Source organism: Dermacentor variabilis, chromosome 3 (assembly GCF_050947875.1).
Source record: "Dermacentor variabilis isolate Ectoservices chromosome 3, ASM5094787v1, whole genome shotgun sequence".
Taxonomy (NCBI): domain Eukaryota; kingdom Metazoa; phylum Arthropoda; class Arachnida; order Ixodida; family Ixodidae; genus Dermacentor; species Dermacentor variabilis.
The window spans coordinates 125,196,934-125,220,914 of record NC_134570.1 but is presented as its reverse complement, the minus strand read 5'-3'; the positions used below and the strand labels follow the sequence as shown (position 1 = coordinate 125,220,914).

Sequence of the window (23,981 nt, the reverse complement as noted above, 5' to 3'; positions counted from 1 at the left end):
AGCCTACCCGAGGCTGTGTATCGAGGAACACTGCCGTGCGCGGAAGATTACTTTAACTTCGGCATATCAAACCCCGCTGCCTGATATTGAATTAAAGAAAAAACACAAAATATTTTCCTGAGAAATTGCATAGTCTAAACATGACGCGCTAGAAACTCACACGTGCGTGCACAGTGCTATAGGCTACTATACAAACTAACCTAGCAGTTGCAAGCGATACCATAATGTGTGGATAAAGATTGAAAACATAATATGTTCTACTTGCGTCCTTGCCACGTCGAGACTCAGCGCTGTTTACCCAGTTGTATGTTTACGGATAAAATATGTGGGAGTATTTAGCCAAGTAAATGATTCTAACATCCATTATTGTCAAAGACAGCGACCCCGCTAAAACAAGCATGGGAGCATCCGATGCTAACGAACAACCATTGCTTGACGTAAGCGCCTGAGCGAAAAAATGAAGGCTTGCAAGTTGGAATATTAGGCTAAAATGTGTTTTTTTTTCGTATTGCACAAGTTTGGAGTCAGAGATACGTCACTATCTTAGTGTTATCAGCCAAGGTTCGCGATGTTGCTCATTCAAGGGCTGTAGGGCAGTCGATCAAAAAATCGGGGCATGTGCACAGTTCCATACCTGCAACCCCAACTTAGCAGTCCCCTAATGAAGTACAACGCCGAAACCTCCGTAGTCCTTGTTATAGACTCGGAGTACTCACCTGATGAACGCACGCCTCCTGCACGTCTAACCTTTTTCCTCCTTAGTATATCTTCTTCGCAGCCTCAAGTCGACACGTGTTTCGCCGGCGCCACTGATGATGCGGCAGCTTCAACGTTTTCATTCTCAAATGGGCATTTCTTAACAAAGAAAAATGTTCAAAATGGTTGTCTATAACCATCACATTGTCTCCTGTATATGCACGCAAAGTTCTGGACAAGCTCGTTCAGCCGCACGCTCAGAGCCACTATTGGAAGTTTTAACTGCTTCAGGAATGATTTTAAAGGCCCGAGGACAATTAGGACCTCTGCTAGTGATCTCCCCCTTGAACCCCCGCCCCCCCGCTCCACGCGCCCTCCGATGAAGCACGAAACTTTATCTCTTAAAAACGACAGAAGATCCCTGGAAGCTGGAGTCTCCACTCCCCTCCACTCAATAAACTCCACTCAACCTCCACATAACCTTGACAGTAAAAGTTTTTTTTCTCTGTCTCTCTGCGGTATTTTCGATATATTGTTCCCCTGAATGACCTACAAAATACGTTCGCACTCTAGTTAAGAATTTGCCTGACTCTTCTCTGTAGCAGTTCACTGACTGCAAGGCCGATGCATCTTTATCAGATTTCGGTCATGGATATCGCAACTGATGACAATATTAAAATTCATTTTCAGTGGACAGAACTCCGTTAGTACGAGACTTCATATTTGCTTATTAACGTCAGCCGTACTGAATTAACAACTTACTATGGGAGCGCAGCCTCGCGGAAGACTTGAAGAATAGCTGATAAGCGCTCAAGGTAGGCGAAAATAGGAGAACGTCGTCGAGGTAGCAGAGGAATGTTGATCATTTAAACCCTTGAAAAAAAAGAGTCCATTATTCGTTCGAACGCTGCTGGGGCGTTGCATAGACCGAATGGCATAAGTTTGCATTGGTATAGACCATCAGGAGTGATGAACGCGGTCTTCTCTTGGTCCTTTTGATCCACAGAATATCGCCAATAACTAGACTGAAGGTCACTTATGAAGAGTAGTTGGCACCGTGGAGACAATCAAGGGCGCCGTCAATGCGAGGCAAGGAGTAGACGTCTTTCTTGGAAATGCGGTTTAGATTACGATAATCTAGCAGAAACGTCATATGACATCTTTCTTTTTTAACAAGCACAACGGGCGACGTCCAAGGGCTCAACACAGGTTCAACAATGCCTCTGGTAAGCATCTTGTCCAGTTCACCTTGAATAACCTTACGCTTTAAAGCAGAAACTCGATATGGCCGCCGATGAATAGCACTGGCGTCACCAGTATTTATGTGATGCCTAACAATTGAAGTCTGGTCCAATTGGCGATTGTTGAGGTCGAAGTTGTCGTGGTAGGAAACCAAAAGGCGACACAGAGCTGCTGCTTGTTCAGGCAATAGGTCCGCAGCAATCATGGGACAAAATGTGGCGTCAGGGAATATGGCATCTTTTGGACATGGCGAAGAATATGAGCAAACGTTTACGGAAAATGTGGTGACGTGGTCATCTCCCATAGCACGCAGCGTTGCAACCGATATGTCTTGGGGTAGAAGTTCCTTTGTTAGGCCAAAATTGACGATGGGGAGGCATGTCCGGTTATCGGCGACGGTGACAGCGGAGTGGGGTACAGTGATATTGCGTTTCAAAAGGACATCAGGAACAGGTGTGGCGACGCAATCACCATCCTATAGAGGAAAAGATGATAGCAAATCGACGAAAGTCAAGTATTTAGGCAGCAGGTGGACGAAGCCGGTCGTACTAAAATTGTTCGCTAGTTCGGCACGAATATGCGCGAGTAGAGGAAGTTCGAGGCAAAGGGTACCACATAACAGTCGAGCAAAGCTGAATGCGCCGTAAGAAAGTCGAGTCCGAGGATTAAGCCAAGGGTACAATTGGTCAGCACTGTAAAAAGAACGGGAGCGTGGCGGTCGGCGATACTGATACGAGAAGTACACATTCCAGTGACGTCAACAGTGCTGCTAAAGGCCACGCGTACAGCTCATGTAGTAACCGGCGTAAGAACCTTCCTCAGGCGACGACGGAGGTTACAATACATTATGGACGCCTGGGCTCTAGTATTAATTAAGGCCGTCAAAGGGACAACGTCGACGTGAACATCAAGTTCTGGTTCATTGGGAGCGTTAATGGAGGATTTCGACACGACGAGATCATAAAGCAATATACTTAATCGGAGCAGTATACTGTATTAAGCAGTATACTTAATATACAATATCCGCACAGGCCGCCATTGGAATATGCAGCTGCAAACTTTTAACGCTAGAACGTTATCTAGTGAGGCGAATCTACCAGTGCTATTGGAGGAATTAGACGGCAGTAAATGGGATATAATAGGGCTCAGTGAAGTTAGGAGGCCAAAAGAAACATATACAGTGTTAAAAAGCGGGCACGTCCTGTGCTACCGGGGCTTAGCGGAGAGACGAGAACTAGGAGTCGGATTCCTGTTTAATAAGATTATAGCTGGTAACATAGAGGAATTCTATAGCATTAACGAGAGGGTGGCAGGTCTTGTTGTAAAACTTTATAAGAGGTACAAAATAAAGATTCTACAGGTCTACGCCCCTACATCCAGTCATGAAGACCAGGAAGTCGAAAGCTTTTATGAAGACGTAGAATCGGCGATGGGTAAAGTCACAACAATATACACTATACTGATGGGCGACTTCAATGCAAAGGCAAGCAAGAAGCAGGCTGGAGACAAGTCAGTGGGGGAATATGGCATAGGCTCTAGGAATAGCAGGGGAGAGTTATTAGTAGAGTTCGCGGAGCAGAATAATATGCGGATAATGAATACTTTCTTCCGCAAGCGGAATAGCCGAAAGTGGACGTGGAGCAGCCCGAACGGCGAGACTAGAAATGAAATAGACTTCATACTCTGCGCTAACCCTGGCATCATACAAGATGTGGACGTGCTCGGCAAGGTGCGCTGCAGTGACCATAGGATGGTAAAAACTCGAATTAGCCTAGACCTTAGGAGGTAACGGAAGAAACTGGTACATAAGAAGCCGATCGATGAGTTAGCGTTAAGAGGGAAAATAGAGGAATTCCAGATCAAGCTACAGAATAGCTATTCGGCTTTAACTCAGGAAGAGGACATTAGTGTTGAAGCAATGAACGACAATCTTGTGGGCATCATTAAGGAGTGTGCAATAGAAGTCGATGCTAACTCCGTTAGACAGGATACCAGTAAGCTATCGCAGGAGACGAAAGATCTGATCAGGAAACGCCAGTGTATGAAAGCCTCCAACCCTGCAGCTAGAATAGAACTGGCGGAACTTTCGAAGTTAATCAACAAGCGTGAGACAGCTGACATAAGAAAGTATAATATGGATAGAATTGAACATGCTCTCAGGAACGGAGGAAGCCTAAAAGCAGTAAAGAAGAAACTAGAAATTGGCAAGCATCAGATGTAGGCGTTAAGAGACAAAGCCGGCAATATCATTACTAATATGGATGAGATAGTTCAAGTGGCTGAGGAGTTCTATAGATATTTATACAGAACCAGTGGCACCCACGACGATAATGGAAGAGACAATAGCCTAAATGAATTCGAAATCCCACAGGTAACGCCGTAAGAAGTAAAGAAAGCCTTGGGAGAGCTAGGCAAAGGGGGATGGCCGCTGGGGAGGATCAGATAACAGCGGATTTGTTGAAGGATGGTGGGCAAATTGTTCTAGAGAAACTGGCCACCCTGTATACGCAATGCTTCATGACATCGAGCGTACCGGAATCTTCGAAGAACGCTAACATAATCCTAATCCATAAGAAAGGGGACGCCAAAGACTTGTTTTACAGGAGGTATTCAGAGACCTGGATTGGGAAGAATTGGGGATAAAAGTTCATGGAGAATACCTTAGTACCTTGCGATTCGCTGATGATATTGCCTTGCTTAGTAACTCAGGGGACCAATTGCAATGCATGCTCACTGACCTGAAGAGGCAAAGCAGAAGAGTGGGTCTTAAATTAATATGCAGAAAACTGAAGTAATGTTTAACAGTCTCGGAAGAGAACAGCAATTTACAATAGGTAGCGAGGCACTGGAAGTGGTAAGGGAATACATCTACTTAGGGCAGGCAAGGACGGCGGATCCGAATCATGAGACGGAAATAATCGGAAGAATAAGAATGGGCTGGGGTGCGTTTGGCAGGCATTCTCAGATCATGAACAGCAGTTTGCCATTATCCCTCAAGAAAAAAGTGTATAATAGCTGCGTCTTACCAGTACTCACCTACGGGACAGAAACCTGGAGGCTTACGAAAAGGGTTCTACTTAAATTGAGGACGAGCCAACGAGCTATGGAAAGAAGAATGATGGATGTAACGTTAAGGGATAAGAAAAGAGCAGATTGGGTGCGGGAACAAACGCGGGTTAATGACATCTTAGTTGAAATCAAGAAAAAGAAATGGACATGGGCAGAACATGTAATGCGGACGGAAGGTAACTGATGGTCATTAAGGGTTACAGACTGGATTCTAAGGGAAGGGAAGCGTAGCAGGGGGCGCCAGAAAGTTAGGTGGGCGGATGAGATTAAGTTTGCAGGGACGACATGGCCTACATTTAGTACATGACCGGGGTTGTTGGAGAAATATGGGAGAGGCCTTTGCCCTGCAGTAGACATAACCAGGCTGATAATGATGGTGATGATGATGATACTTAATCCAATATGTTAATTACTTCAAATTGCTATTTGGATTCCGGTGATTTCCCACTTGGAAAAATCCACCGGTAAAGCCAGATGCGTTGCCTTAGATGGTAGTCTTTCGTTTCTTCAAATTCTTAAAGAAAGTAGTTCGTTGACTGCGGGAACTTACAATCCATGCAGGTGTATCAGCGACAATCTGTACGAATAATAAAATTCTTTGATTTCAGAGAAAAGTCAAATTTCTAGTCGAAGGTTGCGCCACTTCCAAACATCGGCGATTGCTCTAGCATGATCAAACGGTCGATATTTCTCGAACTAAAATAGTTATCTTCTTTAAAACTTGTTTCGCGGCACGCCTTAAATGTTAAATTGATGGCGATCAGTGCTCTAGGCAGATCCCGCTATGATATTGTCTTGAGCGTTGCAGCAGTTTTCAGAGCAGTTCACCATTCCGTTATTCTCTTATAAAAAAGATCTGATTAAGGAAACTGCCACGAAGCGAACTTCTCTTCCGCATAGCTCTCTCACGAAGTGCCCAAGAAATGTTTCTAGGGCATTATAAGGTAGCGAATTAATGTATTTCGCAACAGTACTGCTACTACATTCTCAGATTCTTTACAGAGCCTCGGGAACAGAGTTGATTGGATTCCGTAACGGGAATGGAATTATCAGTCTGAATTGATAGTGAAAGTTAATTAGTCAATCTTCTTAAATAGTTCATTGACGGATATGAGACAACTCCTAATATTCCCTAAGGCAATAAATCTCGCCAGAAAATTTGGTTATTTTCCACTTAGTGCATGCATATCTCTATTAAAAACGATCATTCGACATATGGCATTTATAGTCATCTCTTTGAATCATAAAACTGCTGTGTTGAAGAAATTTCTTACATGTACGTGTCGAGTCATCCTTTTTACACCGGCGGTTCAGTGTCAGAGCAGCCGCAAACTCTCACCGATTGTATATAAGTGTCTGCATAAGGCTGCCATGATTTCTTTTTTTTTATGAAGGAAAAACCTTTGCTTATAAATACCAAAATTTTTGCTCATCTTAAAGAGTGTGTTTTCTCTCAGTGAAAGAACGAGCCATTTTATATAGTTCATACATTGCAGGAGCCACCACTATACATAACAAGTTCAAGACAGTCATAACTGCATGTACATTTTGTTCACGTGAACCCAAGTACATCTCGTGTTTGATGTTACCTAGGAAATTTCTAGTTACACCTAATGCATAAGTCGTTTTTTGGATAAGTAGTGCTCAGAGCATTTTATTGTTTCAGCGCTCTCACCGAAAGCAAGGCCACTCATTTCAACTTTTTCCTTCGTCACTAGACGCACACGCAGTCTTTTGGTTTCTGCCAAAGCTGCATTGTTTGAATAACATTTCTGAAACTCACGAGTCAGGAGTGGCATTTTGAATGCACTGACAGTCATATTTTAAAGGTCGAGGTGTTGAAAGCTAAAACTACTTGTCAAACAAACCGTGTTTACCTGCCTTGGCTTAGCTGCCTATCCTGGTTAAACAGACAGATGGCTCTTCGGAATGGTAAGTTGGGTGATCACCTTGTAAGCATAGTTCTCAGCTTGGAAGCAATGCTGACTTTAAATAAAGCTTTGTTAGACTGTACTTATAGGTTTTCATTTTATTACAAGTAAGATGCGCCCTAAATGTTAGTTTAGTTTCCCAAGCTCAGGCGTAGTTGCGAGTAGACTGATCATTGTGAATGTTGTGTTACCCCAATGCCATAAAGTGAACCACCATAAACAGCATCTAGGTGCCGCAAATACTATAGCCATTACGGAAATGGAGGTGAGGCGTACGACTGCTGTGTTAATTCTCGCAAAAGGCCAAAAAGGAATGCAGAGAATGAAAGATTGTGAAGCCAAAGTGAAACGTTAAATGGGCTAAATTCCTTAAATAAACTGGCCGCGCGCATTTTTTGCCCAAATAGAGGCAAACAGATGAATACGCAAGATGTTTCTCGGTTGGCTATATGTAACAACATGAAGAATTCGCATAGTTGGTTAGACATGGCCTGAAGTGTAGGACGAAGACGAATAAAATGGGAAAGAGCGCTCATAGGATCAGTAATGATTAGCCAACAAAAATAAAAAAGTGCCGTTGAAAATTATGCAGATCCCACGCACTGTAGGAATCAATGTAAGCGATGCGTTCTCTTCTTGTTGCTTTGGCTGAGGATAATTAGCGGTGATGTTGACGGTGAATGTTTAATTTCTTTAACGTTTATAGTTCAGCACGAGAGTGGTGAGTCGGTGTTAAACATTACCATGCATTCAACAGGGCTGTTTGTCAGCGTAGTACGCAGAACACGCAGGGAGATGTATTTGCTTGAGGCGTTGTTGTGCGCCATATTTTATAACCTTTGAGAGGGTTGAGCATTCTGATTGTCTCACATGGCGCGTCGCCTCGTGGCAGAAGTATTAAACATTAATTGCAATTTGAGGTGGTACATGCCAAAACCACAATCCGACTATGAGGTAGGCTGTAGTGGTTGACTGCGGATTAATTTTGACACCATGGCGTTCTTTAATGTGTCCCAAAATTTAAGTGCACGTACGTGCAATTAGAAGCAGCAGCAGCAGTGAAAAAGTCGAAGGAAAAGGCCAAGAAAGTTTTGCTTTAGCATCATTCTAATGTCTTGCACGCATGCCCGCAGTCACTGTGACAACTCACAACAGGCGACTTGTTTACACATACGGTTCTCTCATGTGCCACGGGGGATTACCTTCTACGCCTATAATAATAATTTTTTTCAGGATAACGTAAGCAGTCTTCCATTGCAGTTGCAAACTGAGAACCCGTCTTCCCGTTGCGAACGTCGTTGTTGTGTTTGCGTAGGTGGTCATTCAGGCCTGCCTGGCTTGCAGAACAACTACAACTAGGTTGTCTATACCATATCGCCTACACGCTATTGCTAAATTCACTGTGCTCTATTAAGTGCTCTGGGTCAAGACACTCGTGTAATCAGATTCAAGTTTACGTAGAAGAACCCTAGGTGGTCCTAATTTCTGGAGTCCCCCACTACGGCGTGCCTCATAATTAAATCGTGGTTTCGGCACGTAAAACCCCATTATTTAATTTGAATTTGAATTACGTGCTCTTTTTCTCGGAGTAGCTCTGGTACACGCAGAAGCTTGTGTTGCGCGAAAAGAGCCACCTCCGTGTCAAAATGTTCTCCTATTTATTCCAGATGGTGCAAAACGCACATCCTGAAGGTGCCGAATTATCTGAACTTGGCGATGCTTTCCTACTTCTTCTGAGTGGCGTGTGCTCATGGGCTGGCATCATGCCAGCGACACCGCTCCTTACTTGGCAAACAAGGAAGCAGATCAAATGGACTCGCGCATGACCGAAGCGCAGGGAGAACGCTGCCATGAACAAGTAAACAAGCGAAAGTAAAACAAAGATTTCTAGTAGTGTTTCTTGAATTAGTCCTGGCCGAATTATAGATAAATATATATGTTTGCGGAACGATCACAGTGCTTTTGGATCCCTCGTTTACTGCTTTACCAATTTCAGTGCCAAAACCCACCCGTGTTGGCATTTTGGAAGTTGCGTAACGATGCCTGGTCACCAGTCCCGTACAACTGGGTAGAGCGGAGGACGCTGCAGTTCTAGACGTACTACGCCCACAGCGGAAGGTTATAAAAAACACTCACATTAGCACAGCAGAGAAGTGGCTACATCTGGTGGCTCCACTGATGACTATAGAAGCGTGATTCAAAACACAAGGAATTATTTTTCCATTTCCGGGAGCCGTTTCTCTACTTCCATATTAAATAAAGAGATGTTGATCCATCAATATTTTCACAAACAGCTCAATTTGTTAATTTTCTGTTTTCCCTCCTGTTTGGCTGTTGCCTGGCTCTCTGCCTTAGTAGATCACTTAATTTCTCATCTCTTTAAGACATTTCTTTCCAGTTTCCAATTTTGCATGAAAAGTGCTGTACGATTAAGGAAAAGCCAGACAAGGTAGCGGGTAACAATCATATGTTTATAGTTTTACCGGTTATTGCAGGGTCTGATGCAGGACACTATTTGGCATTATTTTATTTTCCGCCTTATGTAACCCATATCGCGTGTTTATGCTTCCAAGGATCTGCCAGCGTCGCGGCGAGCCGTTACTCGAGGAAATAATGAAGCAAAAGGAAAAGTTTAACGCAAGTGGCATTTTCTCCGGCCGCAACTCGTTCTTCGAGCATACAGACCAGCTGAATACGAACCGAATCACTTTCCTGGTCCTCGGATCAGTCTAAACAAAAAAGGTTGAACTAACAAAGCAACAGCGATGCGCGTTATCGTTGAACAGATGTGACAACTGAACTCATGTCGAGTTAATCGCGAGAGCACCGAATCGCTGAGAAAACTGGCCTTCACGCCCCAGGAGAGGCCGATTACTACCGCCATCCAAAAGGAGTGAAATATTGACAACCAATCCACTCTGTGAAGATTTATTTATTTATTTATTTATTTGAAATACTCTCAATGTCGATGCGGTATCACAAAAGTGGGCGTTAAATAATACATACAAAGGCGGAGCATTTGCTGATCATTTTGAACGAGGGTGTCAGAAAAAGTAGCTGCTGGGCTTCATGCAACTTTAAACTTTCTGGCAATGGGTTTTGTTTCATTCGTGAGCCACATCATGAAGGCCGTTTGGAGCTTTTAGATAATAATAGGTAATTTCATACTAATAGTGTCTGTTGTACTGAAGGGCTCGGAGTAACGAAAAAGCGCGTGCAGCCGCACTCGGCTCAATCGAAAACTGTGAAGCGTACTACCGACAATCTGTGGCTCTAATTTGCATTGAAGATGTCGTGCCATATCAAGGGCAGTTAGAAGGGCGGTATTCATCTGGATTCTCCTGCACAGTTATAGTTTCAGTGGTCGAGGCCTTACAACAGAACGTAAGAAGGCGCACGAAGAAGGCTGAGGCTGAGCAAACAAGCATACAAACAGCTGTGCGACCCTACAGGCACAGGGTTCCGCAAACGGTGAGAGGGTTACTGGCACATATAACGTGCCCATCGTACATCCGCCGCCAAACAGGATCGCCCACGTATGCCCCCGCATCTGCGGCACTCGGCGAAGAAAAGAAGGCGCTCGCAAGGACCTCAACATGCACTGTTTTGATTGCGCCGTAGCTACGTTATGCCGCATAGAAAGTCTCATGGTAACTGCTACATAAGACACACACACACACACACACACAGTTTACACAGAAACATTATGTTGAGCAGCCCTCATCATATTCACCATACCACCACCTTCCTTCCTCTTCACATCCTATCTCTGTTATTCCCCAAACCCCTTCACCAGCGTGGAGTAGCAGGCTAGAGGCATTTCACTCAGGCCGACCTCTCCAAATTCTGCCATTAAATATTATCTCTCTATCTTCCCTGCATAAGACAAAATGTCCGATTCCCAAAATGCCCGGCACTTGACCTTGCGTTAGGAGCCAGAAATAAAGGAAGGGGGCACTTTAGTTTCGCAAATGCCAGCCACGCTTCTCGGCCACAGAGACCTTTCGGAAAAGCACGAACACAATCGCGAGAGGAATTTCGGAAACCGAACCATATGGAGGAAAAAAATTTGTGGGGCGGCATTATTCATATGGGGGTGGGGGGAGGGGAGATTACTAGCGAAGCTGTTTAGGCTGCATACATGTACTTCATACATGGAGTGCGTGCATTATGAAAATATGCATATTTTTTGAATATCGCGCCACATTAGGCTGACGCAAGCGCCACCGCAGTCACTGCACCTCCCATGCGTATGCCGCAAGCAGTGCAGCAGCCGCGCCGGCACCAAGGTAAATTACCTGGTTGTGAAGCTTCCATAGAAGCCTATTCATACGTACAAAACATGGCGTTTCATGGGCGGTTCATGGGGCTCAGCGTCATCTTTGTGACGAGGGAACACTTCTGCTTGAAGGAAAGAATAATGTGACGCCATATCGCTTAAAAATAGAAGCTACATTATTTTTTCTCGAAAGCGCGAAATTGGTTTGGTAGCCACTAGAGCTGCGTATTCAAATGCCCCATCACTCTACTTGATGGGCATTTCGAGCTTTCAGTGTGGAAAGCCACGGAGGGAAAGGCCAGCCGTGCGGGTGTCGAAATCTCCCCCCTGCACAGAACATATTTCCTTTCAAGACCGACCAAAGCTTTAGGTGTAGAGTGCTTGCCCTATCGTAGGACTGCGCAGTCACTAGAAAACTGAAGTAAACAATTACCTGGCGGCCGTTATTCATTACTTTCGATTGAACAGGTTAAGAAACGATGAAGCCACCCGCGTCAGAAAATGCATACAGACGTCGACAAAAAAGTTGCACAACGGGTGAGGGTAGGAGGGGGGCATACCGTAAGAGGTGAACTTTACTAGCGAGCCTTTCTGCACACTTCAAGAGCTGCATTGCCTTGCAAGTGATAGCGGCATAGCGCATTGACACCCCCTTTTATGATGAGTTGGTTGGGTCGGTTGGTCGGTCTGTTGATCGGTCGGTCGGTCGGTCGGTCAGAGTTCGTCACAGCTGGTCGGCCAGGACTAGGCTGCGGAGGGCAGCCTCCCACCTGGCCGAGGCAGTATCGGGGCTAGTATATGTGGCCGTGCACTGTCAGAGCATGTGCGCTAACGTGGCTATGTCCTCGCATGCCGGGCAAGCGTCGTTAGGGGATACCTTGGGATAAATGGCGTGCAAGGTGATTGGGGTACGTATCCGTCTGCAGTAGTCTGAGCGTAAGAGCCTCACGCCTATTAAGTTTGGGGTGAAGGGGTGGGTACACACTTCGCGCGAGGTATGAATGTTTAGCAATTTCTTTGCAGCTGGCAGGCGTGTCCCTGTTCTCCGCAACCTCGTTGTCGCCGAGTCGTTGGCCGGAACAGGCGCGGTTGGTCACTACGCGCGCGGCGTCGTGTGCATATTCGTTAATGCTGGGGGGAGCGCCCTCGAGATGCCCAACGTGTGCAGGAAAGTAGATTAGTGCGTGGTGCTTGATACCATCGCCGCCGCCATTCCAGAGCACGCGCAGGGCTTGCTTGGGGACGAGGCCGCTCTTGAAAGCTTTGATTACCGATTGAGACTCGCTATAGATGACATCCCTTCCGCCATCCAGCATGGCCAGGGCGACGGGCACTTGCTAGGCGATCCGCAGGTCGTTGGTGCGAACCGATGCGCAGTTGGTGACTTGCTGTTTTAGGGTGACGACGACCGCAGAGAGGGCGCGGCCCTCGCGGTATACAGCCGCGTCGACGAAGCGGACGTGGCGCTCGTCGCTGCGGATTTGCGTGAGAATAGTGGTGGCTCTTGCTCGTCACCTGTCGTGGTTGTGCTCACGATGGACGTCCCTCGGGATCGGCGCCACGGTAACGAGGTGGCGGATCTCGCGGGGCATCTGCTTCACCTTCTCCCTTACTTCGGCCGGTGAGTGACTGAGCTCTTCTAATACGCGTCTACCAGCCTCGGATGTCTAGAGGTGCGCTACGTGGGCCGGCTCCTGCACTTCCGCAATCCCCTCCAGCGTGTTTTGGACGCTGAGCACGAGCACGCGTTCGGTATGCGTCCTCATCTGGATACCGAGGGCCCCCTTGGTGATCTTTCGGAGCAGGGCCTTGATCTTGTCCCACTCGGCTTCCTGTCAATTGTGTATGGCCTCAACGTAGGAAAAGTGGCAGAGCACAAAGGGGTTGACCAGGCGGATGAGGTTGTCTTTCTTGCGGCCGTTGTGACGCTTGGCAACCCACCGGACCAGCCGAACCGCGTTGTCCATCATGGTTGCGACCTTGAGTATAGTCCTGGCATTGAAGCCATTGGACTCGATGGTCATGCCGAGAATCCGTGTGGAGTGGAATCTGGGTATTTCGCCGACGTCGCTTCGGCGATCGCTCTCGGTCTCGGTGATCGGTTTCCAGCCTTCGAGCTTGGGCCCTCATTGTGTGGGTCGGTAGAGGAAGAGCTTGGACTTGATCAGGGCCCGTAGGATGAAGGTAGTCTTCACTGGTGCCTATGGCTTCTTGCAGGGCGCGCTGGACCTGCCCGTCGCTGCCGCCCGAGCACCAAATGGTGATGTCGTCGGCGTAAATTGTGTGGTTAATGCCCTCGATGCACGAGAGCCCCTTGGACATCCCAATCATGGCAAGGTTGAACAGGATGGGCGAGATCACCCATCGCTGCGGGGTACCGCGCGAGACCAGCTCGATCTCTTCAGACACGAAGTCTTCCGCCCTCAGGTTGGCCTTCCTGCGGGTCAGGAGCGATTTGGAGTACTCGTAAAATCTGGCTCCCAGGCCGAGCTCGGCGATCGACCGCAACACGAAAGAGTGCCCAATGTTGTCAGAGGGTTTTTTTCTTGTGGAGGCGGAGAATAGCCCACATGTATATAGTGGTGCGGCTGATGACTTGCTGTTTCAGCAGCTTCATGGCCTATTCCATCGAACCTTAGCCCAAAAACCCATCATGGTGTGCCGCTGGAGCCCATCGTCTTCGAAGTACCGGGTCAGCCTGTAGAGCGTTGCGTGCCACCTTGCCCATATAGGACGTGAGCGAGATGGGGCGCAGCTTGAAAAAATATATTTATCGACAATAATAAAAGAAACTCGAGTTGTCTTTTTTTTACTCTTTATACGCATCGAAAACTGATTAGGAATTGTATTTTTGTCGAATGAATCTGACTGTGGTCTCCTTTCAGTTAAAAAGCGCTTTTTTTCTTTCGCAATGTTTGTACGCTGCAAATATAGTCGTGCTTCAGTCGCTGCTCCCCTAACCAGACTTGATGATGTGGGTGACAATCTTTTCTGAACCGCTTTTCGCCCGAACATTTCAGACCTGTTTGTGTCCACCCTACTGGCATCTCCGACGCGTGTGAGCCTATAACCACAGAAGCCAAGGCAACGTGCACAGGTGTCGTCGCCACACTCTTTCCCCCTCGCATTATTCGTGAAACAGTATTTAAACAAAGTGCATGATGGTCAACTTTCTATCCTATAAGTGCCCTTTCGAATATATATACATGGTGTTTAAGGTAAACTGAACCAAGGATTAAAAAAGGGGGTTAGCCGCAACTGAATGAAACCAACAGCACATAGTTTGCTGTGGCGCTCTTTGGAGTGTGTTTCTTAAAGTCCGCTTAATAAGTAAATCAACTAACATAAGTGATGCAAAATTTTTAACATTCACTTTAGGCCCAAGTGCGTTATGTTGCGTTGTAGAGAGGATTCAGAAACAATCGATGCAATTTTTTATGGCAGCGTACAAGCTGTGTGGTGATTTTTTTCGGCGTTTAAAGAAAGCCTGCAAAATATGAAATGAAACCACGTGGTTGCGCTCACGCGTTACCGTATTGCAGCGCTCTCAACCGCGCTTCGTTCAAAAGAACATTGTGCACGGACCGGGACGAAATGAGCGGCCGCGGCTCTAAGCATCGTTTTCACAGTGCATCAGCATCTTTGTCGGTCGCACATGGAAAGGAAGCATCCTCATCCCTGATAAGCGATAGGCTCGGCGCACGGTTGAGAGCACTGCAATGCGATAGCGCACGAGTGCAGTCACGAGGTTTGGTCTCATATTTCGCGGGCTTTCTTCAAACACCGCAGCAAATCGCCACGCAGCATGTATGATGCCACAAGAAACTTGGATCGGTCGTTTCTTAACCCCCTCTACAACGAAACGAAATGCACTTGGTCGTAAAGTGAATATCTAAAATTTTTGTTAATTCGTCTTAGTTACTTCACTAAATCAGCGGCATATAAAAAAAAATACTCTAAGGAGCACCACATGACCGCAAACCATATGCTGTTGGTTTGTCAGCTGCGGCTAACCACTTTCTTTGAATCCTTTGCCTTGCCCATGGTATTTCTCTTAGCAACGCCGAATTTATACGGTTTAATTTGGACGCAAGATACTGCGCTTATTTTGCGAAGTTGGCGGAGTGCTTGAAGCCTGCTTCGCCTCCACCGCGTGTCGGCCCGGTCTTGCACTATATGCGCTATTGTCCTACGCATTCATGTCCAAGCCCCCGATATGGACGTAAGCCGGCTCAACAGTAATGTTCGTTAATATACCCATGGCGGTGACTCACTGGCTAATACGGGGTGCTGGGTTTGACTCCTGAACCCCGCGCCCGCAAGCCTACTGGCGTGGTACGGAAAAACGCGTTTGCTTAGTTTTACAAACTGGTTTAAGCAACCAAAGTTGTCAAAATTATTCCACAGTTGTCCACTGCGGCGTCACTGACAGGCGGCGAAGTTTTCAAGCTCCATTAGGCATTTCTGCAAGTCCAAGAAAATAAAGCACTTGTGCTGTAGCATGTTCCTTATATTGCGCTGCAAATTTTGTCGGGGCGAGAAATCTAAGCTGATGCCAGCACCATGGAATGCGTAAAATTATATTTGCCTACTTTATGTCTGTTACTGACATACCTCCTATTTAAAACAAAATTTGAGACTTTTATCATTTCTATGAGTGCATGTATCGATTGGTACCCACCAACGTTGGAGTTCTGAGTAGGGTTGTGCGAGCACTGATTTCTTAGTCGGAATCGAATACGCATCGAAAGTGCCAGAAGAGAATTTGATGGAAGGTCCAAGACTTTTTCGTATAGATTTCGAATACTGAACCGCCCTTTCCACAATTAGTTAACACGATGGTCACATCCTGCTGCTCTTAACGCTAGCAAGTTTCTGTCATTAAACAACACGTTATGAAGCGCTTTTTTCTTAATAGTTCCAGGAACAAATTGGCTGTTTCTTTGCATGCGCAGAGCACTTCTGAAGTTCGAAATTATCGCAGTGTAGCCTATAATGTATGGCCCTGTGAGTGACGCAGCCTGCTCTATTGCTTATGTGGTAATTTTTTTGTCTACACTATGCGCGCCCGGATGATATTTTCGCTATTTGCCCTGTAATTTTAGCTTTATTCGGGCATAGTTTACACTGTGAAACATTAAAGAAATATATTGTCACTATTCTTATCTACGAATAGTCATTATTCGTAAATGACTACGAATAATGTAAACACACAGAGTGCAAACATTTATTATAATTAGTTTCCAATTTTACTCCTATCGTGTTTGCGCCAGACGGATATTACGCACTTCAAAACTGGTCGCTGTGCAGCTTGCTCAGGAGGATCCTATTTTTCTTTCCTTTCCGGGAGGTCTAAGTTGATTCGGAATGGTGTGTTGTCATCGGCGTAGATTGATGGCGTAACTTGAAGGGTTGTGAACGAAAGCAAGGAATAATTTCCGCAGAGCACAAGCGTGATGGCCGATATCGAGAGGACGGGCAAAAGACAGCGCCAGCGCACGTGTGCGTGCCTGACCGGCCATGTCTCCTTAAGTGCAAGGCCATCTCGCTGCACCCCCGTTGTGCACGTTTCCGTAACAAACTTACTGAGGCCTTAGTGCCTTGCTAGCGTATAGCTCTTTAGTTTCAGCTAAAAAAAATGGTATCCGCGAACGTAATTCTTATAAAATTGAACTACCAGCGCTTGAGACCGACTCTCTTTCTAGTTTGTTCTTTTTGTTGTCCTGGTCTTCCTTTTTGCTTTTTTTATCAACTTCGTTTCCTACTTGCTGTGCAGTAAAATAATTACTAGGGATTTGTACTTTGCTTCTCACCTATGTTCGGTGTTTAATTACGCTCGACTAGATTCAGTGTATCCTTAGAGAGCCGCACTCAGCATCTCCTAGTGAACAATCCTGACCCACTGCCGACATCCTTGTCACCAGGTTCCCTTAAAGACTGTGCTCGGCATGCTCTCAATTGTTTATCTTTATAAACGATATCCTTTGTGTATTTCTATCGATAACTATTTTACTACGAATCCGCTGTTCACTACAGATTATCGCCATTTGAATATATCCAGCGAATATACGTGGTTAGTTCATCAACGGAGCGACCCTTAACCTCGTTCTAGTCTCTAAATTTGTCACACTTGGGCTAATGAGCGCTAATGTCTTGTACGTGTTGCTGACAATCTTTCGTGAGACTTGCTTGCTCATTACACGATAAAAAAATTTGGCAGTCGCTTTAGCATGCGCCAAAGCGGGTGAAGGCGAAATGCGTTCGAGACGTTCATTAAATTACTTGACATTCTCATTCGAATGTGTTGTTGCTTCTTATTACTTGTTTTCTCCCACCAAATGTCGTAGGTACGAGTCATGCTTAAGTTAATTAAATCTGCCCTAATAAACTTCGCCATGACACCAAAGGAAGTGGGTTCGAATTCCACATCAGTTCGAGGGTTCGACTCCGATCGAAGGTCGTGGGGTGGAGTGCCTGAATTAACTCTATCTCATTTAATTTTGCCTTTTTTGGAAGCTTGAGCGGCAGCGGAACCAGCTGTGAAAGAAGACGAGGATAAACCCGCGAGTAGGGGCACGAGCACATATCTGCGCGCAGCGAGCTCAGGCGACATTACCGTGGGCCCGCCGCGTTTTTCAGACCATCCGCGGTATGAGCCACATAGGCCTTTCGCCTTAAGATGTCTAACTCAGGGCTTGGATTCTTGTTGTGTAACTTCTCATTTGCCCTGAACTTTGCAGCGACAATGTTGTAAAGTTTCGCGCGTTCAAATTTCTACGATTGGTCTGTAGCCTTGGGCTGTCTAACTCCCTATCCCTTATTCTCGAGCTCATGCAGAACTGTTTATTGCATTTTTTTCAAAGCTGTGCTCCGTGAAGCTTCTTTTTAGTCAGTGCCGCTCTCAATCACAGTAGATAATGGTGGTCATCTATGAATATGTTCTTTCACAGCGAAAGCTGTATATAACTAAGCTTCCATACTTTTTTTCGGCGTTCGGCAACAGAACCCGACTTACCGATTTCTAACGAACCCATACACTCTACGGAACGTTTGCACCCTTTGAGTCATATCATTGCCACACAACAATAAACGTCATCTGTCTTGCCCGCATTTCCTTTCTTTAACGCGGCGAGCCCGGTACTTTCCAATAACAAACGGCATGCGCGTTATCAGCCTGACATATCATTCCCGACAGGAAAGTGACGGGCGCGGCGTTTTAAAGAAAGGAAATGCAAGCAAGGCAGATGACGATTATTGTTGTGTGGCAGAGATACACCCTAAAGGGTGCAAACTTTTTTTAGAGTGTACACGTGCAGGGAGGGGGCGCAGGGGTCAAAATGTGGAACAGATGACAACGCTCGCTTGCAGAATAACGTCACGTCGAGCTTCTCGCAGTATATAATCAGGAGAGGTATTGGCGCTAAAACTGCTGTGTTGTCAATGGGCCGGACACGTATAGTTCGTACAGCCGAAGAACAACATGCGTGTGATGAGCGCCAGAGGGAACACCAGCGATAATCTGAACGGCGTCGGTGTAAAACCACCACCAGCGAAGGACGTTCCCACGATGATTAACGAAAACGACAATCGTGAGCCCGAGCACCTCCTAATGAGCAACGACAGACTGTCAACGCAAAAAATTACCTCCCTTCCAATCTGCGAAAATGGAATGGCACCGAAAGCACTTTGCTTTTCGTTTGAGAGATTTGACTGTCGTCAGCTTTCGCTGCTCTTCCATCTTCACAGAGGGGAATGGTTGTCATTTTCTTTAAGGTGTAACCTTTCTAGGCTCATGGTGAAGTTTCTACCAGGAGTCCTGACCGCTGCAGTGTCCGCTGAAGCGTCATCACGCCATATGAAGGCTGTATAAAGACAGAGTAAAGAATGAAAAATTATTGATAGTGAATGTTAGTGAATGATAACGTTATAATAGAGATGGGTAGCGGTTGATAATTACTAGTAATACTAATGACTTCTAATGAGTCCTAAATGACCTATATGTCTAACGACGGCTTGTAATGGCCATAATTGATTAGAAATTATGTAATGAGTAGTAGTAATGACTAGTAATGAGTAGTAGTGACTAAAATGACTACTAATTACTCGTAATGACTACTAATTACTACGAAATGACCAATATGCCTAACGACGGCTTGTAATGACCACCATTGAATACAAATGACTAAAAATGTTTACTAGTGACCATTAATGGCTAATAATGACGGAAATGGCTAGTAATGACTATGAAATGACAAATATCCTTAACGACCACTTAGAAAGACTACAATTGATTAGAAATGACTAAAAAATTTTAGTAATGACCACTAACGACTAATGATGACTGAAATTACTTGTAATTACTACTAGTGACTATGATATGACCAACATGTCTAACGAGGGCTTGTAATGACCACAATTCATTACAAATGACCAAAATGCTTAGTAGTGAGCAGTAATGACTAAAAGAAACAAGATAAAACGAAGAGGCAATGAGAAAGAGGCGAATGATAAGAGGAAGAAGAGTAGCCTTTCGCCGTTCACCTCTTAAGAGGGACCTTCGGAGACGCTATAATTTTTTTAAAGAAAACACATGATTACTGTCATTCAGACGTACAGGCACTATAGAGCCGTATTCGCGAGGCTATGAGGCCCGTTTCAAGGGAGCAAACATTGCATAATCGAGAATGGTGTAGCGGTGGCGTGGCCGTGACATGCACACGCCACAATGAAAATGAACAAGATGAATTAATTCCCATGCGGTTGTTACACGCGTCAGGGAAAGCAAGAAAACAAGCAACAAGACGAATTCCACAGACATTCTCGTAATTCTTCAGTTGAGTGCGTAGCGTGCGTCGAAGCTGTTCGAAGCAACGAGACGTCCGAACAGCTGAAACATTATGCGGCTCCTGTGCACCGCCGACGGGTCAGGCAAGAAAAACATAGCAGAAAGCTTTATGAAGAAATGCAAATCGCCATCAAGTGCGAGGAACACTCTAAACCAAGCAACAGAAAGGTGCACGATTCCTAAAGCATGTGCCTTTATTTTTCCATTCTTACACCTGACGTTCTATGAGAGTGCCTGTTTATTGCTGGAATATGTTCACTTATGTGCAGCGTCCCTTGTCTGTGACAAGTGATGTTGAGTGCATTTCGCGGGAAAATTAATAAAGAAAATGAAGTCACCGCACCACGCTACAGTAAAACTAAGTCGACACGTTGACTAAATAATTTCATGGTGCCTTTCACTAAGCCGTATAGCCCTCTCAAAGGCTTCATCAAATGACCGCGGGACCCCCATCCTGTACAATGAAACTGAAGACAGTGCATGGTTCGCAGAAAAAGTCGTCAGACCGCTTGACCAATTCTGTGAACGCATCTGAAGTGTGAAGGCAATTTTTTCCAACCTAAGTACATCCCTACAGAATGCAATAAATGCGCCCTTCGCGCTGATGTCCTTTCGCTTTTCGCATTTCCTCTTCAAATAAGCGGTGTGCTGCTGATTGAATCAGTGTCGCCAGCGCTCACTGGGTAAAATAGCTTGCATTCAGTCGCTGACTTAGGTGTATTTTTGCGCTATACACTAATTAGCAGCTTTATGTCAAGACAGGCAGGTCGCTTCATGCATATTGAGGTGGATATTTTTGAAACGCGTTTTTAAACATCGAATCTTCTTTCCTTTTGTTTTTGTTTTCTTAGGCCTTGCTGTGTCTATCAGCTGCCACGTTTTTTTTTATCCATTACGAAACAAAACATTTTCTGAAAGATAAAACGACGCTAACATCGAGCAACGTGAATGCTCTCTTGTCATCTCCTGACGGCTTTCTTCAGCTCAAGCAACCAAGCAGGTTGCTCCAAACGGGCAATAATTTTGTTTACCTCTCGTTCGCTGAGAAGAAAACCATGGCTCGACATTCATGGCGCGCGTCACAGCACAAAATTGCGGCGCACCACCTGCGCGTTATTTCTCTGCGCTGTCATTCGAGCTTTCCTGTTGAGGATGTGACTGACAGCTCTGCATGCAGCTCTGGCAGTAGGCTAGCAAGCAGCGTGAACGCTAAATGCTCGCACGAAATGGCACCAATGGCGGCTTAAGCCACAACAGCTGCACGTCCTCTGATTTCTTGTTTACTGCAGTGGCCGTAAAAAATTAACAAAAGAACGAGAAGGAATAAAAACGAAATAAATCGTTTGTTTGGAGCAAAAGCACCCATTGAAATGTTTTTTTTTCCTTTCGTTAAACCACGAAAATGTGAATACCTCATCATGTATGGTAAATGCGCGTATTAGAAAATAAGTGAGTACAAAGACTTATGCACACTAACTTCCAGGCTTTCCCAGCTAACGCCAGCCAAGCCGATAAAAGAAAGAAAATGACAGGGTGCAAGATAGGATTGTAAGACCTTCGACGTTCGGTCGGCGCATCTCTGACAACCGAGCACCGTTGCATCAATCTGACAATGGGGCCTTTCACCTAGTTTTTCGGTACTTTTATTTCTTTTCACTGCTTGGCTAACGTTATATGGGACATTCGGTGTATATGGGTCCTCTTACGCAAACTGTGCCAACCTTAGGGCTCGACCATCTTCGATTTCTTTCTAAACTTCTAGGAGCTTCAGCATATATCATGAAAGCTCATTTGACGAAATAGTTTTCGTGAAAAAATGTTTCCACCGGCACGGAAGCACCCGTCATCAAACGGGTTGCCATAAACTGCGTTCATTAATAACAAATGAAGACTCTCTTTTCTCGAGAAAATAACACAAGCCTTACAAATGAAGTTGCAGTCAACGCTAATCAGCCATTTCTACATGTTTATAAGCCATAAATATATACATATATATATATATATATATATATATATATATATATATATATATATATATATATATATATATATATATATACATATATATATATATATATATATATATATATATATATATATATATATATATATATATATATATATATATATATATATATGGGCCAATTGGCTCGTATTTGGGATCGTTTACCAGCTAAGTGCCCAGGAGCCGTACCTTGTGCTCCACATGTTTTCAGAGAAATGTATTTGCGCAGCCGTGCGCGCTGCTGATAAATGTGCAAGAAACGAATTATTTGTCTACGTTTAGCCGGCAATCGAATACTAAGGTATTCCTGTTAAAAAAAAAGGAAGTACGCCTTCGTTCCACCCTGTGAGAGTGGATGTACGGCGAAGCTGTTTCGGACGTTACAGACACCACAACCACAAGTGACGTACGTCACGCCCACATCCGTGTGTCCAGAAGTGCAGCATGCATAATGATCTTACGGGCCCTTGGACGTGTGCAAGTGCATTATTTTACTAAATTATTGTTTAAATGTAAAATGCGTCAGAAAAATGCGTAAAGTACGACTTACACACCAGCGGCAGATATGATAGCTTCTCGTTGTTATTGTAATAGGTGGTGGAGCCGCTAACACAGCATGCCTCCTCGTTCTGGTAGGCTCTCCGCCTGGCGGGAAGTCCATTATTCAACTAATTGAATTTCTCAAGATAACACGGCTCAGAAATTTCGTAAAGTACGACTGACGCGCAACCTTCAGACATGATAGCATGACATTCTAACGCGATAGAGTTAAGGGCCCCGTGTCGCCGAAATAGACGTTGTCAAATTTTTAACTTCTATTTCTTTACTCCTAACCAACACGGATTCAGGCAAGGCCTTTCTTGGGAAACTCAATTAGCTTGTTTTATTAACGACATCAGTTCCAGCCTTCACACTAAGATTCCAGTAGATGCCATATTTCTGGATTATAAGAAAGCCTTCGATAAAGTACCTCATCGCCGACTCTTGCTAAAATTACCGCATCTAAGCTTAGACCTCTTACTGCTTGCATCGATAAGAGAGTTCCTCACCGATCGCCAACATCTTGCTTCCGCAAAGGAAGTCGACTTCACCTTGTGTACTGTCGCCTACGGTGTCCCACAGGGAACAGTAGTCGGCCCGCTACTTTTTTTTTACTTTTTTTTTAATTCGCGGATCGTTGTGTCCTTTGCCGTTCCGTCACTAATCCCACCGATAAACTAATCCTTCAGCGCGACCTAATAAACGTCGAAACTTGGTGTCATACGTGATTTATGGTCCTTAATATTGAGAAAACTTTCGTAATTTCTTCTCATAGACGACAGGAATATAAAACTAATACGTAAATGCTTAATGGAGAGGTCATTTCTTCAACAGATTTCCTCAAATCTTTAGGACCTAACACCACCTGTGACCTCACGCGGTCATCACATGTCACGCACATCACAAACAAAGCTAGCCGCACCCTTGGCTATCTACGACGTAATATTGCACTTTCCCCGCCATCCGTTAAGTTATTAGCCTATGAATCTCTTGCAAGACCTGAGTTAGAATAGGCGTGCGCCGATCTGGGGCACTCATAAACAAGACCTTAGCAAGACACTGGAGTCGGTGCGTAATCGTGCAGCCAGATTCATCTTTTTTGACGACTCATATTATACAATTGTCACCTAATTAAAATCAAACGCTAATCTTTCCAAACTAGATAGGCGCCGCAAAACATTCAGACTTTGTCTCTATCATGAGCTCTGGCATACACTCCCTCCCGACAACACCCTTATCAAACCCGCATACCATCCTTCAAGTTGTACAAACCACCAAAAAGCCGTTTGTCGGCCGCATGCTCCGACAACTGCTCATCTTCATTCCTTTTTTCCTTTCCTCAAACAAGCATCGATTGGAATAATCTTGCAGTCC

General features: G+C 45.1%; 1 protein-coding gene and 1 long non-coding RNA gene across 2 annotated transcripts in view; one reads left to right on the top strand and one right to left on the bottom strand.

Annotated features, from left to right (window-relative positions):
* The window catches only part of LOC142574157 (evasin P1180-like), a 135,110-nt gene extending 128,718 nt beyond the window's left edge, over positions 1 to 6,392 (bottom strand). Inside the window, exon 1 of the mRNA XM_075683312.1 lies at positions 6,282 to 6,392. Within this exon, the coding sequence (XP_075539427.1) occupies positions 6,282 to 6,299 (18 nt within the window). The 5' untranslated portion in view covers positions 6,300 to 6,392. The remainder of the gene's footprint in view (positions 1 to 6,281) is intronic.
* Positions 6,393 to 6,859: 467 nt separating this feature from the next.
* The window catches only part of LOC142574156 (uncharacterized), a 45,187-nt gene continuing 28,065 nt past the window's right edge, over positions 6,860 to 23,981 (top strand). Inside the window, exon 1 of the long non-coding RNA XR_012826440.1 lies at positions 6,860 to 6,939. This is a non-coding gene — a long non-coding RNA (uncharacterized LOC142574156). The remainder of the gene's footprint in view (positions 6,940 to 23,981) is intronic.